Consider the following 21,941-nt stretch of genomic DNA (forward strand, 5'->3'; position numbering starts at 1 on the left):
TACAAATGACTGGCTGTTCTGAATTTTATGCCTATATGAATGAATATGAAATTTCAGCTTTGTTTTTTCCAAAACATTGCATTACTTAAAAAATGTAAATCACATCCTAAAGTACACAGTAGTACATACTATTAGCTAAGTTATTTGCTCGGTGGTGGCTTGGCAAAAAAATACAAGAATTATTTTGAATAGGTATTAAAGTGTTCCTGTGAATGCTGGTTTGTTTAATGAGAGTGATAATTAATTTATTTGCTTCCTACTGTTTTCCCAAAGGTGTTTGAAGGTGCTTTAGACCCTGCTGCAGAAAGCAAAATATAGAAAGTAAGTATGATATTTGAATAGGTGATAATTAAAATTGAAAAAGTAGATCCATGTATTCACATAATAAGTCTGTTTCTCTGACTGTCTTTCTAGAGAGTACATGACCTGGTACATGTTGGTCCCCCTTTATGTTGCACTTTTTTGAGCTATTTGGATGTCAGCCTTTATAAGCAAGCTCCCCTCAAATCAATTACATGGTTTTTCCATTGTTAGGACAGGCTGTGTTCTGACACCTAGTGTGACACACTAGGCTGACCTGACACTGTGCTTTTTATTTTTCTGTCAGTAATTTTGCATTTTGAAATCTGTGACAAGTCATGTCACTTTTAATGTTTAGGCAATCTTTTAAAAGCCAAAATCTATTGCTTGTAGGGGGATGTGGGAGAGGAAAAAAATTATTTATAACAATGGCCTGTCTACATTCTCTTTTGCCATTTCTAGTAAACTTTCAACAGTCAGTCATGTCTACAGAAGCACATGTTTGGTTAAAATATTTTCCTCCCTTAGCTTTAATTCACTTGGAATTCCTTTGTCTTAAAAGGGTTTCAGGTTTTTGTTCTTCTGGAGCAAGCCATTCCTGTAAAATTAACAGAAGCTCAAACAGAAGCCTCTGACTGTCCCATTGTCCTGATGGATTGTAAATCCATCAGGTGTCAATCACAGAGAATGACTGTCCTGATATTACTTTTATGTGTGTATCTATTCTAGTAATAATGATAATAATAATAAAAAGAACAAATACTTTAGGAACCCAAGTAGAAAGTATCTCTGCATCTATCTCCTTTCTCATCTATCATTTATCCGCTCTTCTAATTCCTTTGCTGTTCTTCCTCCATTCCTTTCTGTATGGGTAGCTTTTGATTACAGTCCCAGGTGTAAACAGTAAATTATTCTATCATTCAGCCAACCTGCTATAGTTTATTTTTCATCTCTCACTTAATGTAATAAAATTTGAATTAAGTCATCTTGTGTCTTCAGGTAATAGGCAAGTAAATGTTTTTCCATAGGCAAGTAAATATTTTTCCATATACCAATTGATTTGATACTGTAAAGGATATTAGTATCAGGATACTAAGGATACTAGTGTTAGTTTTATGCCATACCTCCTAGCTTTCTCTCCCTTATAAATTTAAGGACCTCCTCCACTGATATTTCTTTCTACTCCATAATTTCTTGTATATTGTGGGTACACACTTGAGTAGAAAAAAAATTCTTTTCTGATTTGAATAATTTGAATAATTTGAATGATTTGTTAGGATCGGTCATGATACTTTATTTTCTTCATCCAAATTTTCTTGTTTCTGATAGCAGTCTAGTTTTCTGGTTACATTCAACCAGAACATAAAAATGTAAAGTTCATCTTGTTAGATAGTCATCTGCAGGCTTCATATTCTGTGTTCTTGTAAGATGGGAAAAAGGCAAATGGACATGGGGTGGCAGATGAGTGCTATTGTTGAGGTCACTGATTATGGAGCATTCATGTATGTTCTGAAACTGCAGGCTATTTACTAAAATTTGTCATTATTCTGTTGCAGCAAAATAAAAATATACTCTATGTTCCCCATGTAACAAATATTTCTTGTACATTTGGTATTTATTTTTCAAGATATTTTGCTTCAGATAATCATCTTTCCCTTTCTGTTTTGCTTTATGCTTTGAAGAGTTGCTGATATATTAAAGGGTAATTTGTGACATTATTCCTGGTTCAAAAACATCAGTGATAATGGAGAGGGATGCAAAAACTAAATTGAGATAATCTGTTATTATCTCTATATAAAAACCTAAACAAGGCGGGAGAGGGGGGGAAGAGGGTGATCTGGCTTAGTACAGAGAGTGCTCATTTTCTTGTATGATTACTTTCATGCAAGCTTTGTGGGTATCATGCTGTCAGATAACTAGGTGTAGTGTATACAGCTTGTTTGTCCCCTGGGCATAGCATATTTTTTCTGTGTGTCAGGACAGAAAAGACTGATCAATAATACCTCTAAAAGGGATGAGACTCTTCTAAGTAATGCCAAAGGATTTAATAATATCATCAGCATATTCTGGCCCGTTAGAATATCTGTTCTTTATTCTGCATACTACTGACATATCCTTCATCCATCAAATGTCATCTGTTTTCATTCTTGTTGTTGTTTGGCTCTGCAAAAATATGCAGCTTTGAGATTTGGTTTACTTATTGTACTGTGGGGTATACTATCTTCTTTCACCTTTTTAAATTTAAAAGATACTGACAAAAGCAAAGTGCATTCCTCACAAGAGGAACCTGTTCTTCTGACAGCAGAAGTCAGACTTCATATGGCAAAACTTAGTATTGCCTTCTTTTCAGAGTGTCAAAAGCTCACAAAAGTTTTTCTTGGTTGTTGTAAAGCTGGAATCCATTAGAAAGGCAGAAAAGCAGTGTGACTTAAAAAGATGAAACTTTGAATATGATCAAACATTATTAACTTCTACCAAAAAATTGTCAGCTTTGTAGCATGGTTTGCAGGGTTTGTTTTTCCTCTGGTTAGAAGTGAACATGTTCCCACTTCTGTAAAGACACAGAACCTGTTCAAGTGAAGGCAGCAGCAGCTTTTATAGCAGAATATCCATTGTGGCCATCTTAGTGTTACACCTCAGGGAGGCAAACCCCTGCTATAGTTTCTCAGCCAGATACTTGACAGTGTGCCATATAGCTTGCCTCCTGTGCTGGGAGCTTATGAAAGTATTTTCTTTGTCTGGCTGTGCCACCTGTATGGAGCAGCACTGACCTCCTTTACTCAGAACACATTTAATAGGCTTCTGAAGGAAAAAAAGAACTAATGACAAGTGTGGTATAGGGCTTGACAAGACCTTGCTATGGTAACTCAGGACAATTCATCTACCTCATCCAAGTATGTACAATCCCAGGCACATCATGTCTGGTCATGGTAATCTGGGGTACCTTTGCTTCTTCATCTGCATATGCAGAGTCCCACGTATGATTTATGGTATAAAACATATAGCATGTTTTATCTTGTGAAAGTAACCAGGATCGCTTGCTTCCTCCATCATCTGCACTCGACCAGCTCCCAGTCTTGGAATTCAGACAAAAGTAGTGAGATCTCTAGGGAACAAAACAGAATGCACATTTATGTAAGTCAAGCAGGTTAATCAGTACAACTTTTATTATCTGCCCCTGTAGTTCTATCCTTTGAGCTGTACTCCCATGCAGTTCCACTGGTCCCCCATTTGATTAGGGTTTGTGTACTGATAATGCCATGCTCTCAGCAAAGACAAAATTGTTGAGTGTTGTGCGTTATCCTTGAGAGACTAGCATCACCCTTTTGCTAGTAATACACGGATACTTACACCCTCAGTTTGTAGGACACTGCCTGCATGATGTATGGTTTGATGGCCAAATTACACAATGTTCATTTAGTACATGCTGGCTCCCTGGAGGAAATACATTTTGAAAATTATGGTGATTGTCTTTCAACACTACTTTTATGATGACACATCTGTTGAACAAACATTAGAGTCTTGTAATTTCATATCAATTTTTTTTATTTTATTCCTGCAGTAGGCGGATTAGAATATTTAATTCTTTTCCCTGTGTGAGACAACTTCTAATTGTACTGAAAACACCAAGAAATCAAGATCAAGATTTAATAATCTGTGTATAAACACATGCCTTATCCATATTTTATAAAAATATGCACTAGCAGGACATTCTCTATCACAGCTCTGGACATTCTCTACAACCTAAGTAAGTAGTCTGCCTTTTAGTCTTGTAGTTGTGTCCATCCCAAACATACTTTGACTTCTTTTTGATGCTTTGAAAGTTAATCACAGCATCAAACTCCAGGACTGCTCTGCTATACCAAATCTTTCAAAACCAGTGCAAACATAAGTGGTTTCCCAGCCTCTTAGCCTCTTCATTTCCTGTTCAGAAAACAAAGTAATCAGCTGCAGCGAAGTAAGAGTTCTGGGGATATATTGAATAAGCCATTTTCTGGAGAAGTAGTTATTATTTTAGTCAAGCAGGCAGAAAACCCCTGATGTTGTTGTGTTCTTTCCTATATACAAATACAGGATGAAATGGTTTGGGCTTGCTCTATTTCTCTAGTTTTGTTTGCTGTGGCCCTCAGGAATGCAAACTGAAATGTTCCCTGACAACAGAGAAGGACAGTATGCTGAAAAGTAGCTGCTGTCTTAAACATTTCCAACATCAAACAATTCTTAATCCTGCTAGATATGTGCCATTCCTGTACCATGCTTCCTAGTCCCACTAATGTTCCAACTACCACCTGCTTCTGAAAGCATCACTATGCACGAGACAAGCAGCATTCTGTCAAGAACATTCACTCTTTCATTCACATTTGTAAATTTATGAAGTTTTCATTGCACAGCAATGACAATTCCATATAACAACCCTGACAGCTATTTTTGATAGGTGTCTCTTTCTTCTTTCAGTAGGGGATGACTGTGCCTTTTATGAAGGGAGTACAGGAGACTTTCTGTTCCCAGAATGCAAGCTGGCTCCTGCCTGTTGTGGTATGGATAGAGAATTAGTGATGACAGTTTCTCCTTGTTTTCCTGTAAGTTGCCTGAAACTAGTGCTTATCATACCTAGCTGAAGAAGGAAGGACTGGAGTGATAGTGCCAATTTTGTGTGGAATGGAGTTTGACTATCTCTTTGATCCCCTTGAGCAGAGGGGAATGCTCCTGTGCCCTTTTGAATATAGAAGTGCTGAGACAATGTACCAAGAATGGGCTATCCTAACAATTAAATCTGTTAGTCACACACTGTAGGCCAGTACAAGATCTAATAGCAAAACATTATGTTTAGCTATATACCTTCATCCACAGGTGTAAAAGGTCCAGTCACTTAAAAGATTTTCAAGATTCTTTGTACCAGTGGCCTTTAGGGATGCCAGATTTCTGTCCATTTTCTTTATGGAAATGTACATGTCATGTACATGCCTTGTTTTTTTCACTTTGCCTGTTCTCACTCTTCTCTTGAGGGTCTTTTACTTTTGTATTTTTGTAAGGCCTCCCACTGCCTATTCTTTCTAGGGTTCATTGTTTCCAGAAGAAGCAACAGCAGCCTAGAATATTTATATTTTCATACTTCTCACTACATTATGGATTAGATTATGCAAAAGAAGAAATGAAACTGACTTCCATTTTATTAATATGAGTGTATTTCAGCATACAATTGCTTTGAACAGGGAGGTTTATCTTTCCTGTGGATTCAGTTTTTGCAATGATTCATTCAGAAGGTTCTTGTGCTTACTCTACAAACTAGTAATGGCATTATTTCACATCACAAAATCAGGAATTATTATAAATTGCAAGTATAGAAATACTAGACTTTAAAAAAATCTAACTATTACGAAGTTCTACCTAACACAGGAATACTTTCCATACATTTGGAATAGAACTTCAGAAATATATGCTCAGGTTAACTACACATTACATTGTACAATTCTTTAACTTGGTCCTTAAGAACCTAATGAAGACAAAGAAGGTGGTGACATGTTCGTAAAGGAACAGGTGAGTTGGGGTACCCTCAAACTAGCTTAGATCCAGAAGGAGAAATGGCAGCATCACTTCATTTCTGTGGCTGGGTCGGGGCCAGCCAAATGCTGCACTCAAATTACTAATATGTCATCGTATTTCCTTCCAGATGTACCTTATTTCTTCTGTCTTTATCACTACTGCTTATATTTTATCCTCTTTGCATAAGGGTAGGGGCAAATGAAGTTTGAAGGTACTGTACCATGATTTCCCTGTCATTCTTGTAGGAGAAAGAGAGGAGCTTCTAGAAATGCACAATTCAAAGTCTAAGATAAGTGAACGGCTGCTGCTGTTGTTGTTGTCAGGCATCATTTGTGTCTTTACAGTATTTTTCATGGCATTACCTGCCTTGAAAGGCAAATCTGAATTTCTTTTTCACATCACTTTAGAAAGTGTCCTTTGGGTTAACCTAGTCCACCACTGTACAAAAGGAGCTGCTACTTACACATTAAAGAACGGTATATATTTTTTGTAGACCAAGGGTTTCTTCACCCCTTTCTTCACAATACTGGCTTTATGAGGAAGTGTCAAAGTCACAACCAAGTGTCCGGGTCAGTGCCTCAAGCATATGTTTGGAATATGCTGGCCTTGTGCATCATGTTCCCCTTCTGGTACAGTTTATACTAATTAAGAGAGCAGACCAAAATCAAAGTGCCGCTTTTCATAGGAAAACTCCTTAGCCACTGTTACTTGCTGGTGAATTGGCTGCAAGGCTTCTTTAGCTAAAGTGCCTCCTTTAGTCACTTCTGATTATGCAGTTTCAATGGAGGTCTTGAAGTGTTCTGATTATAAGAGCGATGCATAGGCAGTGATTAACAGTTATTATCAAGGGAATAGTACCAAAGATAGAGTTCTGCACAAAGACAACTATTGGAGAGCTTCCACTTCAGTACAGAAGGAAAATTTAGGTAAGCATTTATGGTAAGGATGAAGATCTGGTTAAAATTTTTACAACCTATTACAGAGTCTATTTGAGTCTACTTTTATTATCGCATTTGTATCTAGATATTGTAGACAGATTTCTGGTGAAAATCACGTTAATGAGTTAGGAATATTTAGGAAAGGAAAAGATATTCCTGAATATCAAATTAAAAAGACACATTTAGATACATAAAAAATATTTTTCTTTTTAACCTTCTCTTTTTATTTTGGATATAAACCAATCTGTACATTTCAATATTTGGTAAGGATTTAATGAGCAGGTTTTTTTCATATTTTTGAGCTAGGCCTTCTGCTTCCTTCCGAAATCTCTGGGACTGTTTGCACTTACAGGCCAAGTAGGCTGAGGCACCTGGTGGTATGGCAGTGTTTGTAAGTCCCCCTAGTTCTACTTGGATCAATCAAATACTTTTTCTAGTCATTGAATTAGCAGAAGGGGTTTCTGGGGTTTCATCTTTGAGTTTAGCCAGTGGGGTGTTCCATCTGAGTATTTAAAACCACTAAAAATTACTCGGACAGCATTCTTCTGACTATTTACCTGATATATATATAGAGAGAGGAACATATCTCAGGTGATCAGTATTTCCAATCTAAAAAGATAGCTAGCTAGAGTAACTTGGCTTTGCCTAGATCCTGGTCTTGTATTCCTCAGTATGCATGTTTTACCAGCCCTATATTTAAGAGTCATGTGTATTTTAAGTGCTACCACAAATATGTTGAGCTGTTATGAGTTACATTCTTTAAATCCAGCCATGGAGAATCATGAAACCCTTCAGCCTGAGATGGACCTCTGGAGGCCACTTAGTCCAAACACTCCTTAAAGCAGGTTCAGAGTAAACTGCTTGAGGCCTTGTGTGGTTCAGTTTTAAAGAGTTTTCCCTCCATCTAATTAAAAGTTACACCATTTATTCGTGCCCTTCCACTAAGTATCTCTGCAAAAATTCCTGTCTTAATCTTCTCTATATTCTCACATTAAATAGTCATAGACAACCACACTCAGAATAACAGAATTGTTTCTATTGGAAAACATTTCATGAAACCAACCCCTTTGCTCACATAGGGTCAGCTAGAACTTGTTGCTCAAGATCATGCCCAGTTGTTCATTGAATGTCTTAATCTTTCTGGGCAATGTGTTCGACCAGCCTCACAGTAGAACAGTGTTTTCTTGCATTCAGATGGAATTCCATGGTTTTTAGTTTGTGCCCATTGCCACTTGTCTCTGAGCACCACTGAAAAGAGCCTGGCATTGTACTCTTCATTCCAAGTCCTCAGGTATTTAAAGTGGGTAAGACACCCCTAAGCCTCTCTTCTCCAGGCTGAGCAGTCTCAGCTCTTTCAGGCTTTCCTCATATGGAAGATGTTCCAGTCCCCTAGTCATCATTGTAGTCCTTACTGTCCAGTATGTCCATCTTGTTCTTGTATTGGGGAGCTCATAGCTGGACACAGTGCTCCATGTGTGGCTTTAGTGATGAGTAGAGACAAAAGACCACCTCCCTCCACACTGATTTCAATTCCCTTCCTAATGTGGCCTAGGAGGCTGTTGGCTGCCTTCACCATCAGCTTGCATCACTATCTCATGGTCAGCTTGTTGTTCACCAAAATCCTCAAATCCTTTTCTGCAGGGCTGTTCTTTATCAGCCAGGCCACAGCATGTGACAGTGCTATGTGTTATTCCACCCCAGATGCAGACCTCTGCATTCATCCTTGTTGATCTTTAAGAAATTTCTGTCAGACATCCTTTTTCTGTAGGTCCAAGACCCTCTGAATGCTACTTAATCTCTGATCTACAATCACCTTATAGATCATCTAGTCCTTCTAGTTGTGTACTGTGTACTTGCTGAAAGATGTACTCATGGTTATTGGTGAAGATGTTCAACAGTGCTGGTCCCAACACTGACCCCTTGGATATGCCACTAATGACTTGCCTCTAAACCAGTGATCGCAAAACTATGGGCCTGGCAAGTTTTAATCCACCTCATTGTATGCTTATTTAACCTGTATTTTGCCAGCTGTTCTGTGAGTCTGTTAGGGGTGCCAGTGTCACAAGTCTTACTGAAGTTGAGGTAAACAACTTCCATCATCCACCAAAACAGTTACATCACCCACATTGTGGAAAGTTATCAGGTTAGTCAAGCTTTCTCTTCATAAATCCATGTTGACTATTCCTGACTACCATGTTGGGCTTCACCTGTTTGGAAAAATGGCTTCTAGGATTAGTTGTTCCTTTATCTTCCCAGAGATTGTGGTGAAGCTGCTCTGCCTGTAGTACCCTTGATGTTTCCCGTTGCCATTCTTGAAGAGAGAAGTAACATTTGCTTTCCTCCACTCTTCAGGAATCTTTCCCAGTTGCCGTGACATTTCAGAGGTAATCAAGAGAAGACTTGCAGCGGCATCATGCAGCTTCCTCAGCACTTCTGGGTCCAACCTGTTAGGCTTCATGAGCTTATATATGTACAGTTTGTTTAAACTCACTTTAATCTGGTTTTCCTTTTGTGGAGGGCCAGGCATGTTCCAAACTTTCCTCTGTTTTCTGGGGCTTGGGATTCCTCTAGTTTTACTAGAAAACACGGAGGCAAAGAATATATTGAATATCTCAGACTTTTCCATGTTCTTTGTTATCAGCACCTCTACCCTATCCAGGAAGAGTTTACATTTTCCCTAGTTGTCCTTTTATTCCTTTTGCTATTTGCTACAACTACACATAGTAGTTGTACACTTTTGTTCCCCTTCATGTGCAGAAATGTTGCTAGATCCAACTCCAGAATGGCCCTGGCTTTCCTGGTGCTGTCATAACAGCTTTGTACTCCTCCTGCATAATCTGTCCCAGCTTTCACTGCTGTGTGTGTTTCCTTTTGAGTTCAGTTAGGAACAACATAGTCGTTCCAGCTGCCTTTCATTTCCTACTTGTTGTGATGGAACTTTTTGATCTTTTAGGAGGTGATTCTTGAATGTCAACCAAATCTCACAGAATTCCCTTCCCTTCCCTTCCCTTCCCTTCCCTTCCCTTCCCTTCCCTTCCCTTCCCTTCCCTTCCCTTCCCTTCCCTTCCCTTCCCTTCCCTTCCCTTCCCTTCCCTTCCCTTCCCTTCCCTTCCCTTCCCTTCCCTTCCCTTCCCTTCCCTTCCCTTCCCTTCCCTTCCCTTCCCTTCCATCTGGAGCTGAAGAAGTCTCCCTGCCTCTTGCAGATTTCTCTACCATTTGAAGGAGATCAAAAAAAGGGTGGGGAGGGAATATGATGAAAACAACAAAACCAACCAAATAAAACCCCAACCCACAATAAAAAAACCTCAAAAACAAACAAGTAAATAAAAACCAAAACAGGAAGCCTCTCCAAAACAACAGCAACAAATAAGCCTAAAACAATGACAAAAACAACAACATCAACAAAAACAACCCAGAAGAAAACCAAACCCCTCCAGATCCTCAAAACTTGAGCAAAAACCAGCTGCCTGCATCAGTGTGCTGACACTTTCAGCTGTGCTTGGAGAGATGCATACCAGTAATATCTCACTCACAAAAGCTTTTCTGAGTTGAAATTTGCAATGTTTATATATGAACTTTTCATGATGTGCCGCCCGTGCTCTTGCCTGTGTTATTTCAATAAATTGAAGCAAACCAGTTTGATAAGCTTTTATTAATGCCACAGCTCTATCAACACTGTGCCTTTCTGATCCTCCAGCTCAGGGGTTCATCTGTGCCCCTAAAACTGGTCTTGATCCTCATGGTAAGAGGATTTGCGAACCCTGAAATCTTCTGCAAAGCTGTAACTGTGAGGATGGGGCTATTTCACCCCAAATATTGGCAGCAAGTGTCTTGTAGGATGGGCATTTTGGGGTGGGTGTTTGTCAGATGGAGGCAGCACTTTTCTCTCCATCTTCTGCTGTCACAGAGCAGAGCAGGAAAGGCTTTTTTTTGCAAACCCACTTGTGTTCAGCATCACATCTATTAACTTCAAAGTCCTTGGCTCTCAGTGTCCCACACCCTTCATCCATCTCGTGCAGAGAGGTGCCAAGCCTGTAAAACAAAAATTGTATTGCTAAAGAGGAGGAAACTCTCCAAATCTTGCAGAAAAGGAGAGGTGGGGTGGGGTTGTTCTGCCCTTTTCTGCACCGTCTCACCGTGCATGCATCATTTCTTGCTGGAGTGTGACCAGCTTTGAAGAGAGTTGCTTTAGCTGCAGTAAGATCTGCAAGGAGCACGTGTGGAGCACGAAAAGCCATGTTATTACATGGGTCTGGTGGGAGCTGTGGGGATTACTATGCTCCAGTACAGTTCCCCAACTTTTGTTCTACAGAGCTGTGCTGGGGGGAATATGAGACTCTTGCATAAACTCCAACATCTTGGAGAGATGGGTTAGGGCATGAACTGGGTCTAAAATGGAGCAAGGCTGCTGTTTACACTGACAGACTGTGGATACACTCACATTTTGGGGTTGAAAGGTGTGTTGTCTACCCATCTCCACACCTTCTGATGCGACCTTAATCCAATCCACACTGGTGATGGGCTCTTGCCTGTAACGGTCTTGATGTGCTCCTGGAAAACAGAAGTGACCAGTTGCTCCCAATATCTCTCTCTGGAGGGTTTCATGGCAATCAAATTCACAGAGTAAATCTGACCCCCAAATTCATGAGACATGAATTTCCATACTTTGAATGCTTCCCCAAACCCTCCTATTGATAGGCACTTTTTTCTTCCCTGCCCACCTAAAAATCAGGACTTTTGTGACCTTTTTAAGCCTTCTTCTCCCTATTTACCTTTTCTTTCTTCTCCTGGAGCACCACTAGCTGGGAGTCCTGGTTCTCACAGCTTTTCATGCCTGGAGTCCAGTTTCCCAATTCCTCAGAAAGCCAGTAGCATCTTTCTCCACGGAGCTGCCAGTCCTGGGGACACAGCTTGCAGCCAGCATAGGCTGAAGAGGAGAAAAAGCCATGAGACACTCTGAAGGGTTGTCAGTTTATTCCCCAGCCACCAGCTGAAGGTACTGAGGGATTCCCCATCCCACACCCCAGCTCCTTCCCCATTGCTGAGTTTTTCATATTGATGTGGTTTTACCAGCCACTGGAGAGAAGGAGGGTTACTGAGGCTGGGTGACCCCAAGGACATTATTGGCCAGTGGAGATGGAGGAAGAGTGGCAAGGAACCTCCTCCCTAGGGCTGATGCTGCTCCTCCATGGAGGAGGGATCAGCAAAAATTGCATGGAAAAGAGGATTCTTCCTTACAAGACTCCTCTTTGCCAAATAACTCTTGTGGTCTCACAACCCCAAGGGTCTAAGAGTCTCTTTCCTTGGAGTAGAAGACTCCCACAAATGTCTCACCTGGACATCTCCCAGCAGAGTCAGATGGGAAGGGGGATTACCTCTGGGGCTGTCCCTTCGGGGCTTGCAGAAATACCGAACCAGGGATGAAAACATGCACTGCTCCACCTGGTTCCTTCCCTGGATCCCACTGCCTAGCTGGGGAACGCTTGTCACCACTGGCTGTGGGGAGCCCTGAAAAACTTGGAGAAGTAATCTGGGGTGAGAAGCTGCAGCCATTTGGGGATAAAAAACCACAAACCACACAAAACTGGGTTTCATTTTCTTATACAGTTGCTTAAGCCAGCCTGAAAAACATGTCTTGTAGTCTTCACCCTTGTTTGACAGCTATGAGTATAATCCAGGTTTACTCACAATGGGCTTGTTCTTGATGGGTGATGTCACATTTCTACAGGACAACCTTGTCCCCTCCAAAGACTGAAATGCTGAAATAAACCCCACTTCCCCCTCCTTGGCTGCTCACTGTAGTGTGAGATGTAGATAAGAGCTGGTTACTCACCCCACACACTCAGCACCACCACCAGGACGAGCAAGATGAGTTGCCCCAGCCCTCTGGCTATGAGAAGGAGCCTGTGCCACCATGGACAGAAGGCGGGTGCTGAAAGAGGTCACATTTGCTTTAAAAAATGAAAGATGAAAAAACTGGGGGTTTAGAGGAAAAAAAAAAAAGCCCCTCTGTCAAGCTGGTGAGTTTGAGCAGAAGTTTACAGCTTCTTTGCTTCCTCCAAAGAAGTAAATCACCACTGATGTGGTTTAGTGTGAGGGTGGTTTCTCAGGTGGAGGAGGGGCTGCAGGAACATCAGGAGCATCCTTGGGCACCCAATGATGGATCTTGGGGGATGGGAAACCATCTGAAATTGGCCTAATTTAGAGCTCCTGGTAGAGCTGGGAGTTGGTGAGACAAAGGTCACTCCAGCTCTCATCTCCACCAGGATTTCAGACAGGATCTCAGCAGCTTTCCTTCCCATTCAGGTGTGTTGGCTCATGTTGGGTTTCTTGGCACCCATTTTCCCCCCAGGTGAAGAGTCTCAGCAGCAAAATGCCTTCCGGGTATCAGTCACCCACATCGTATTCCCCCTTTTTTCTAGCTAGGATCCTACCTTAGAAGACATTTAACCCACAACAGTGTTCTCCATGATCTTGGAAACCTCAACATGGAGATGAAGAAGCAAGCAAACCTAAAAGTAAACAAATCCAAAAATCTTCCTAAAATTTGAAATAAGGATTTTCTCCCCAAAATGGGACTTACCACAATGCTTCTCAGCAGAAGAACTGTCCCTAAGATGCCTTAAATCAGCATAAACTGTTTCCCCAGCCATGGTTGCTCAGAAGGTCCCAGAAGCAGCCCAAAAGTGACACCATCCTCGGACAACCCCTTGCCTTGTGAGCTGTGCGCTCACATCTGCATCTGGCTCCAGGAAGTGGTATTGGCTGGGGCTTTTATCTACTTTTTAGTTTGTACATATGTACATACATATATGTATACATATCTATGTATGTATGTATTCCACACCCTTCCCTTGTAAATGGAAGTTGGTGAGGGAACAGGTGTCCTGCAGCCAGGAAGAGGCGGCACACCTGGAGGTGGTGTGAGTTTGATGGTTGTGTTAAACATCTGTGAAATCAGAATTAATAAATAATCATTTCAAAAAGCCTTTAAATAAGGATTTTTTGCTGTGAGGAGGTGGATCAGTGTGACCACAGGCAGGTGGGGAGGAGACAGGTGACATTTGGTGTTTCTTCCCCAAAATATGGGCTGGGAGTGACTTGAAATGCCTTTTGCTCCATGTGACTTATTCTGCTGGTTTTGATAAAATATTTGGCCTCTGTTTTATCCTGGGGCAAAGAGATCCAATGTGGTCAAGAGTTGCCCAGCTCCTGCCCAGGATGAGGTAAGAATCTGGATTTCCTGCTGGCTGCTAATGAATTTTATTTTGTTACTTTATTTTATTTTGTCTTTTTCACCTGCAAGCCCATCCTCCCACTCCTGATGTATCCTTTTACACCATCTAGACCTGTTTCCTCCAGGTTTGGGACTCTTTGACTATTGCATGGAACAACCACCAATTTCCAGCCTACAGTAACCTTTTTCCCTGCCTTTTCTTAGGGTTTTTTGGTGTTAATTCCAGGTTTTAGTCAGCGCCACAATATCCCAGTGCAACACCTTTTCACAAATGCAGAAATTTGTCCCAATACCTACCAGCAGCCAGAAATAGGGTAAATAAGAGGATAAACCCAAAGGTCCCAGTAGGAAAAGCACTGCGTTATTTTATTTTGAAATTATTTTTAAATTTTTAGTTAAATTTTTAAAAATATTTTTATTTTAAATTTGTGTTTATATACTTTTTATTTTTATGTTGTTTATTGTCTCATGTTTATTTTTGGTTTCTTTTCCCCCCAAAGCCTTTTCTTTATCACAGAAAATTTTTGTGGTGAGCTGCTATCAGCCAGCCTTCCTGCCCTCTGCAAAGGCAGCTGCTGCAGTGGTGTGTGAACAATGATTACAAAAACCCCCTAAAAATACAAAATAAATTAGGTTTTAGGGTAAAACCCTGCATCTGGGTAGCTTAATTGCAAGAACACTTATTTTTTTATATTTTTAGTAAAAATACTTTATAAAATGGGCTGAAGGGAACTGTACTTCTCCCTTGTAGAATCCCCAAAGGCTGTTCTGGGGTGCCCTGACATCCTGGAACAGAGTGATCTCCAGCAGTGTTTCCTCCAACTGCACACTAAAAAAAGCATTTTTGGACAATCCGTCTCCCTAGCTGAGAAAAAATTCCGGAAATACTGGAAAAGAAGGTGAAGTGCTGCTGGGTGGAGCTGGAGGGGAACCCTTGGTTCTGTGGGTGAGCAGCTGGCCCTGGGCAGGCAGCCCCTTCTTCATTGCCCTTCAGGAGGCACAGGAAAATCCCTAAGAATACAATAAAATAAACCAAAACAACATTCTTTTTAGAATACTTTGTTTCTCTTCACAGGAGCAGGTTGTGCCACAGCATTGGGCTTGTTGCCACAGAGCAGACTCAGGTGACAGGGTGTGGGATGGGCCTGGGGGCTGAGGGGAGGTGGTCTTAAATTTTGACTGGAAGAGAGAATTTCAATTGCAGGGAGAAGTTTTAATTGCAGGAGAAAATTTTAATTGAGGGGATTTTATTAGGGGAAGATTATCTTAAATGGGGGGAGAAAACTTTAATTTAGGGGAGAAACACTTAATTTTGGAGAGAAAATATTAACTGAAAAGAAAATATTAATTGAGGGTAGAAGGTATTAATTGGGGGAAAAACCTTATTGGGGAGAAAGGTTTACCGGGAGGAAAATCTAATTACAGCAGAAAATTTTAACTGCAGGGAGAAAATGTTACCTGAGGAGACTTTAATTTTAATTTTTAAGATTTTAATTGGTGGAGAAAACTAATTTGGGGTGAAAGTGTGATTGTGGGGAGAAAACTTGACATACAGGGAGAAAATTTTAACTGAGGGGACAAAAGTATAATTAGGCAGATAAAACTGATTGGGGGGAGAGGAAATTTTAATTGCAGGGACAAGATTTTAATTGTGTGGGAAAACTTCAGGTGGGGAGAAAAGTTTAAATATGGTGCAGGGAGAAAATTTTAAATTGTGAGAAAATGTTAATTGAGTATGGAGAGCCTTCGTGACACCTCTGATAGATGAAACTTTGCTTGGCAGGTGAGGCAAGAGCACCTGTAGAGGTGGAACCCCAAAAATGGAGGAAATGAGAGTTTATTCCGGATTTTTGGGCATGGAAAGGAACAAGCGGGCAGGTAACCATAGGGCAGTGAACTGTAGAATCACTGGGTTTGGGTTTTATTTTGATAATTCTGTAATTTGAGAACCAAACCCAGCTAAAGTAAGGTTGTAGCGGGGGAAAAAGCTTTTTCTGGCACTTCCCTTGAGGGAAAATTTTTATCACTCAGCAGATAGAATTTTTGCTCTAAACGGCCAATTTCAGACAAGATGTGTTATTCTAATTTAGCATTAACCTTTCCTGAGGTTCTTGAGTAACTGATTCTTTTCTTTTAGGTGTATTTTTTCCCCTACAAATATTCAAATTTTTTTGTTTAATTTTCATTTGTTGATTTAAATTTTTTTTTTATATAACCTTTTTTTTTTTATATATATTTAGCATATTTGGCTTCTGACTTACTTTCTAACATTTTTTCCAGGAAGAAGAGGGGAGAGGAGGGTTTTTCCCATGACATTTGGTTCATATGATGGGAACAAAAAGGGAAAATCTTAAACAAAAAATGGGGGAAGTCCTACCAGATGAAAACACTTAAGATTTTTCTATAAAACCCCTAGGAAAGAGATTTTCTTTGCTCATGGTGAAGGGAAAGTGCATATTCTGGATCACAAGATACAGAAATGGAGGCACCATGACCCAAAGTGTCTTAGTTTAGGTGAAGAAAAAAACTCCACTGAACTTTAATAATGAGATAAATCCGAGAAATTGAAGCAAATTTTTAATTATGGTACATTTCATGAGTTTGCATCTGGAGCTGGGGAGGAAACTGTTTCCCAAAGAGCTCCCATAAATAAAAAAGTAGCTAATTTTGTTCCACATGAAGAAGAATATTTGGTATTTCTCACCCAAAATGACACCAAGTTCACTGGCATTGGCATGAGACCAACCCTTGATCATCCTGGCATGGCCTGTAGTGTGTTGCTGCCTGGGAGCCCTCGCAGAGGCACTGAAGGTCTGTTCCCCTGCAGGTCACAGCATGGAGATGAAGCCGGAGGCACGTGTCGCCTGCCAGGTGATGCTGGCAGTGCTTTTCACAGCTCTGTTCATCACAGCCATTGCTTTTGCAGGTGAATGTTGAAGTTTTAGTCTCACAGGTAATGTCTCTGAGATATTTTGGGTTGTTGTATTTGTGACAGATTTATTTCCATGTTCCTGGGGAAGACAAAGCCCACCCAAGCTGCTGTTCTCTCTGGGAGAAGGACGTTTCAGAGCAGTCTTTCTACAGAAGAACAAACCCATCCCCATGGTGTGGGAGTTGATATCATCTAGAAACCCTTAGAAAATCAACAGGAAGAGCCATTTCAGGAGTACAGTCACACAGAAGTATTATTTTCAGAGACTAAGGGGCCTGGAGATGTTGGCATGAGTCCCACCAAGTCAAGAAGTGTGCAGGAATAAGAGGAGTTTTTCCTGTCATTTTCACTACTTTTGCATTAATGACAGAGAACAACACCCAAGGGCATGTTTAGGGATAGGACTACTCTGAAACACCGCTTTAAAATGTGTGGTTTTGAAGTCTACCATCCTGTTTCCTTCTTTGAAGGTGCAGCACCTGTATTTCTTGTCCAACATCACAAGCTGGGCCATGATTTGAGCTTATTTTCTCATAGGATCTCTCCTGGTATCTTAATTTTTCTCTTTGCCTAGAGTTGAGGCAGATGAAGACTTTTGGAAGCCATGGGGTGGAGGATGATCTCCCCATCCCAGAGAGGCAAGGGGAAGGTGCTGCTCATTAATGTTGTTCTATTTTTAATGACAGTGCAAGCTTTTCAGCCTCATGCTCAGCCCTGCTTTCAGTGCCCCTTTGACTGGATCAGGTACAGAGGAAAATGCTACTATTTTTCTGAGGTTGAGGGGAACTGGACATCCAGCCAGGACAACTGCTCAGCATTTGGTGCTTCCTTGGCCATGCTGGACAGCACTGAGGACTTGGTAAGGAGACATGAGGACCTGCTTGGCATGGGGGAAAAAAACCCAAAAGCACTGTATTTGAAACCTTTTGGTTTCTTTGACTACTCTTCCAGGATCTTTTTTGAAGATCTGGGGTGAGAAGTTGGGGAAAAGGCCTTGAGGGTATGTCATCATGAGTCTCTTCAAATTCCTCACCAAAGCCAACTGCTAAAAGGACTATAGGAATAAACCCCTGTTTCTAGATGACACTTTCTGGTAGCAGATTGAAATGTTCACATCCCAGAGAAGCCCTAAAGCAGCATGAGCAACTGGTAAAATTAAAGGTTTTGGTTGGAAGAAGGTAAAAATCTTTCCTTTTCCTCTCTTTCAGAGCTTTGTGATGAGATACAAAGGCATCTCAGAGTACTGGGTTGGCCTTTTGCGGGAGGATGAGGAGCAGCCATGGCAATGGGTGAACCGCTCACCTCTATCTCACCTGTGAGTCCATGTTTTTCATTATTATGTCATTGGTTGGTGTTTCCTCAGCCGCAAAATGTGCATTTCTTCTTGTACTTGAAGTACATCCAGAGGTAGCAATGGGACACTGTTTGGGAAGGGCAACATTGCATCTGGAATGGGTCTTCGTTTTCCCCTTTGACCTAAAAGATGGGAGTGGTGCATTTGGTGAGAAAATCCTAAATTTGGATTTTTTATTTTAAATTTCTTTCTCTCTTGCAAAGCTTTGGGTTTCATATTAGAAATAGATCAGTGTCAGTGTTGGTATATTGATATTGAATTAGTTCTATTCAATAGAAAAAGGAATAATGTATACATATTTTGTAATATGTATACATTATAAAAGGAATATGTATACATATTTTGGCATGTTGGTGCCCATGAGAATGCCTGAGAACTGAAGCTGAGGGAAGCCTATGTATGACTTTTCTCCTTTTTCCTGCCGCTCCATCTGAAATGGGTTATGTCCTTTGTACTTCCAGGTTTTGGATCCGTGGTGGTGGGCTCTGTGCTTACCTGGATGGCAATGGGCTCAGCTCCTCCCACTGCAGCACTGAGAGGAGCTGGATTTGTAATAAACAAGAGCTGCAGAGCTCAGGCAAGGGCAACAGGATAAGACGGCCTCCAAACCTCTGTGTCAGCTCCTTGGGTGCTGCAGGGAGGCCTTCTCACTCCCAGATATCGGGTGCACCATAGGGACATGAAAGAAAATCTCAAAAAGATTTTGAAATCCCTGAGCAAGGGGTTATTTGGGTTTCCAGAGGCCAACAAGGTGTTTCCGGGACAAGGCAGCCTTTGGGGATCCACATGATCTTGAGACTCCAGCGGGGTGGGGTGGGGGGGCAGGGCAGCTCTTGGAGGCTCTTTTTGGGTTTGGGGCAACTTGGTGATGGCCCAAGTGCAGATGCCTTCTAATTCTTAGAGAAAAATAAATTTATTCTATCCTGAGCATATTTACATGCTAAGCACTTGGAAATACATCTCAAGCATGGGGAACAGCAGAAGAAAAGACTGGGAGCAGTGGATGTGAGCACATCCTTGTGATAACGAAATCAGTTTTAATATGAGGAATAGCTGCTGGTATTAATACAAAGTCTGCAAAATCAAGATTTTTAATTTGTGCTGGAAGCCCAGCCAATCATAGGCACTGAAGTCAGCAAAAGGAACCTCCAGAGGAAGCTGTATTTGGGAGAAAAAAATGAAGTTTTTAGCTCAAAACAAGCTCAGGGAAGTCCAGTTCCTGCTAATGAGCCTTTTTAAGCTTTTTAAATTCATTGCATGAATTTAACAACTTGAGATGAGCTGTGCTGAGCTCAGACCCAAAACCCCCTAGGCACAACCCAAAACAGAGACATCTAAGATGAAGGATGGACCCTGAACTGAGTTAGAAATTACTCCAAGACTTTGAAAATAAGAGTTGAGGAGCATCAACCAGCATTTCCAACCACTGTAATGCAACCAGCTTTTGGGAGGATCCTTCCAGGGCATCAGCCCTTGGGGGACAGTTTAATGGTTGAGAGGAGCACGCAAAAGTAGGGGAAGACCCTCTCCCCACTGAAGGAGGCCACAGGAAAAGTGAAGATACGTTGGCGGCTGCTGACAGCGTAGAAAGAGACCTGTCCCACCTCATAGTCCAGGTAGACCCCAATCTCCCCATTGAGGAGTGGGACAGAGGTGTTGGATGGAGCTGTGAGAGCAACGCAGAGCTCATCATACTTCTGCAAGCCCCAAATTTCAGTGTTGGGCTTGAAGAGGACCCGGCCTTTCCTCTGAACTGACTCACGGGCCACCCCCACGGCCCAGAAGCGCCCATTGGCCTCCACCTCCCAGTAGTGACGGCCCGAGGTGAAGCCCTCGCTGCCCAGCATGCATGGGTCTGTGTCGAACCGGCCTGGACCCTCAGGCCACTGGCATCGAGGTCTACCCCAGGTGGCTTCTTTGAGGTCCTCAGAGAGGATCACCTCTGGACCCACTGTGGCTGGATCCAGGGTTACATCCACTGAAAAGCAAAACAGAGAATGAATCAGAAGACAAATTTAAGCCTAGAGAACACACAAGCCCAAAATGCCTTCACTGGTGACTTTTCAAAGAGAAAGGGAGAGGAAAGGTTAGGCTGCAGATGTAAGTGTGAAGAGGTGGAAGTTGGAGATGGAGGATATATATTCAGTTGAGACTGGAGATGGAAAAGCAAAGAGATGGAGGTTGGAGATGGAGGCCCTAGGGAGATAGAAGGTGGAGCTGGAGAATCTTCAACCCCATTGAACAACTCAGCCCAGAAAACACAAGGAATGGGTACTTTGCTCCTTTCTAGCCGCCTCTGATTACCTTCAAACTGTTTGGCAGTGTGGTAGTCCAGGGCAAGGTCCCACGTGCATGGCCGTGGTTTGAGGAAGAAAGCCATTGCACCCTCAGAGTCCTTTCTTCCTGACTGGAGGCACAGAGCAAGGAAAGAAAGGATAAATCCAATTATTATCCTTCATCACTATCTCAGCTTCTGCCCCTTTCTATGTAAAAAAATGTATGTAACCACTATATTTAATCAAAGTACTTCAAGAAAATAGCATTCTTTTTTCTTCAACAGTTGCAACACGCTTGGTTCATTTATGGGAAGACCCTTGGAGATGGGTTAAATAAATTAATTCCCTAATGACTATGAAGGGAACATGAGTAGCACATGTGATAAATCCATAGCCACTGTAGATATTATTATACCCCCAAATGTCCATTCCTCGTGCTGGCTAAAGGCTGAATCTATCCATCTTAAATCCATCTCTGCCTCCACCATTCATCAATCAAATCTGAAAAAGTTTATTTGAGTGAGTAAAGTCCCTAAAATTGAGATAAGCCACATTCACCTCTCACATCCAGAGAAATCTTGTGAGAGGGGAAGAAGTTTGCATTGACCTTGGAGAAAATGCATATGGGGGAGATAAGAGCTGGCAACAAATGGCCTCAAATTCATCCTCTGGAAGTCAGTGTGGGGTTTTGCACGCAAACAAAAGCACCCTGGGCATGAGTAATAAAGCCCCAAAATGATTGAATAAACCATGCTGTGACAGTTGAAAACAAACAGGTTGCTTCTTTTCCTTGTGTTTTCCTCAGCAAATCTGCAGATGAGGGGATTAAAGCAGCAGGGTGATCAGTAAAAGACAGAAAAAGGTGAGAAAATCACCCAAACAGAGATAAAATCAGGAGCCATGCTGTTTCTCACCCAGATTCTCTGGCTGGATTGTTACAGGTAGAAGAGAAGTAAATAATCATCATGACCCTCCATTGCAAAATACCTTTAAATCCAAAACAAAGATCCTGAGACCAAAGCAAGGGTAAATCTCTTCCGTTCTTGAGTTCATGGGATGGGGAAGGGACTCAAAATCCCCTTTCTTCCCCCCCCTCCCCCCCAGATATCAGGATGATGTAACCCCCCCATCAACACTGGGATTTTCCCCCCTTACTCAAACCTTCTTGGTATTTTCCTTGCTGTCACTGGTGCTGTATTCGGGTTCCTCCAGATGGTTTTCTTCCACTGGCTGCTTCTTCGCTGTGTTTTTTCCTCTCAGGATTTTTTTTCTTCCTCTCTCTGGCACAGGCTCAGCCAAAGCTCAGTCCTGTCTCAGCCTTTGCCAGCTTTTATCAGCCAAGAAGGGAGGAGCCCTCCAA

At 41.6% G+C, this 21,941-nt stretch overlaps 3 protein-coding genes across 12 annotated transcripts; 1 reads left to right on the forward strand and 2 right to left on the reverse strand.

The window, feature by feature from the left end:
* Nucleotides 1-1,940: 1,940 nt before the first annotated feature.
* LOC119695271 (killer cell lectin-like receptor subfamily B member 1F) lies at nucleotides 1,941-18,886 on the reverse strand. Of its 8 annotated transcripts, none has more exons than XM_038123400.1 (10): nucleotides 18,265-18,886; nucleotides 16,724-17,152; nucleotides 13,366-15,030; nucleotides 12,616-12,714; nucleotides 12,158-12,298; nucleotides 11,555-11,709; nucleotides 11,224-11,333; nucleotides 10,725-10,814; nucleotides 9,274-9,358; nucleotides 1,941-3,406 (listed from the first exon to the last, which is right to left on the reverse strand). In XM_038123400.1, exons 3-10 carry the CDS (start codon nucleotides 13,433-13,435, stop codon nucleotides 3,182-3,184), a joined length of 975 nt encoding a protein of 324 aa, XP_037979328.1. In that variant the 5' UTR covers nucleotides 13,436-15,030; nucleotides 16,724-17,152; nucleotides 18,265-18,886; the 3' UTR covers nucleotides 1,941-3,181. The 8 variants fall into 8 exon arrangements, with proteins under 8 accessions (XP_037979328.1, XP_037979325.1, XP_037979322.1 ...); XM_038123397.1 differs by having other exon boundaries at nucleotides 3,244-3,406; nucleotides 8,990-9,358; nucleotides 16,724-17,030; XM_038123394.1 differs by having other exon boundaries at nucleotides 3,244-3,406; nucleotides 8,990-9,358.
* Nucleotides 15,049-19,172, forward strand: LOC119695275 (C-type lectin domain family 2 member E-like). Its single transcript, XM_038123412.1, has 5 exons — nucleotides 15,049-15,897; nucleotides 16,847-16,945; nucleotides 17,638-17,810; nucleotides 18,160-18,266; nucleotides 18,767-19,172. The coding sequence occupies exons 1-5, from the start codon at nucleotides 15,840-15,842 to the stop codon at nucleotides 18,978-18,980; spliced, it is 651 nt and encodes a 216-aa protein (XP_037979340.1). The 5' UTR covers nucleotides 15,049-15,839; the 3' UTR covers nucleotides 18,981-19,172.
* A 153-nt stretch (nucleotides 19,173-19,325) lies between these two features.
* On the reverse strand, nucleotides 19,326-21,882 carry LOC119695274 (butyrophilin subfamily 1 member A1-like). 3 transcript variants are annotated; one of them, XM_038123410.1, is made up of 4 exons: nucleotides 21,743-21,882; nucleotides 21,496-21,568; nucleotides 20,610-20,712; nucleotides 19,326-20,283 (listed from the first exon to the last, which is right to left on the reverse strand). In XM_038123410.1, the coding sequence occupies exons 3-4, from the start codon at nucleotides 20,683-20,685 to the stop codon at nucleotides 19,772-19,774; spliced, it is 588 nt and encodes a 195-aa protein (XP_037979338.1). In that variant the 5' UTR covers nucleotides 20,686-20,712; nucleotides 21,496-21,568; nucleotides 21,743-21,882; the 3' UTR covers nucleotides 19,326-19,771. The 3 variants fall into 3 exon arrangements, with proteins under 3 accessions (XP_037979338.1, XP_037979339.1, XP_037979337.1); XM_038123411.1 differs by lacking the exon at nucleotides 21,496-21,568 and having other exon boundaries at nucleotides 21,737-21,875; XM_038123409.1 differs by lacking the exon at nucleotides 21,496-21,568 and having other exon boundaries at nucleotides 21,743-21,874.
* Nucleotides 21,883-21,941: the final 59 nt, after the last annotated feature.

Source organism: Motacilla alba, chromosome Z, assembly GCF_015832195.1.
Source record: "Motacilla alba alba isolate MOTALB_02 chromosome Z, Motacilla_alba_V1.0_pri, whole genome shotgun sequence".
Classification (NCBI taxonomy): Eukaryota; Metazoa; Chordata; class Aves; order Passeriformes; family Motacillidae; genus Motacilla; species Motacilla alba.

Bases quoted from the DNA above. Each gene is read 5' to 3' on its own strand.
- LOC119695271 (XM_038123397.1), bottom strand. From the start codon at position 13,435: ATGGCTGGGGAAACAGTTTATGCTGATTTAAGGCATCTTAGGGACAGT. The intron at 12,715-13,365 runs GTAAGTCCCATT...GACCTCTTTCAG, and splicing joins TTCTGCTGAGAAGCATTGTG to CACCCGCCTTCTGTCCATGG. The intron at 10,815-11,223 runs GTGAGTGTATCC...TTTGTTTTACAG, and splicing joins ACACCTTTCAACCCCAAAAT to GCTTGGCACCTCTCTGCACG.
- LOC119695275 (XM_038123412.1), top strand. From the start codon at position 15,840: ATGGAGGAAATGAGAGTTTATTCCGGATTTTTGGGCATGGAAAGGAAC. The intron at 15,898-16,846 runs GTAACCATAGGG...GTTCCCCTGCAG, and splicing joins GGAAAGGAACAAGCGGGCAG to GTCACAGCATGGAGATGAAG. The intron at 17,811-18,159 runs GTAAGGAGACAT...CCTCTCTTTCAG, and splicing joins TGGACAGCACTGAGGACTTG to AGCTTTGTGATGAGATACAA.
- LOC119695274 (XM_038123410.1), bottom strand. From the start codon at position 20,685: ATGGCTTTCTTCCTCAAACCACGGCCATGCACGTGGGACCTTGCCCTG. The intron at 20,284-20,609 runs GTAATCAGAGGC...TTTGCTTTTCAG, and splicing joins CACTGCCAAACAGTTTGAAG to TGGATGTAACCCTGGATCCA.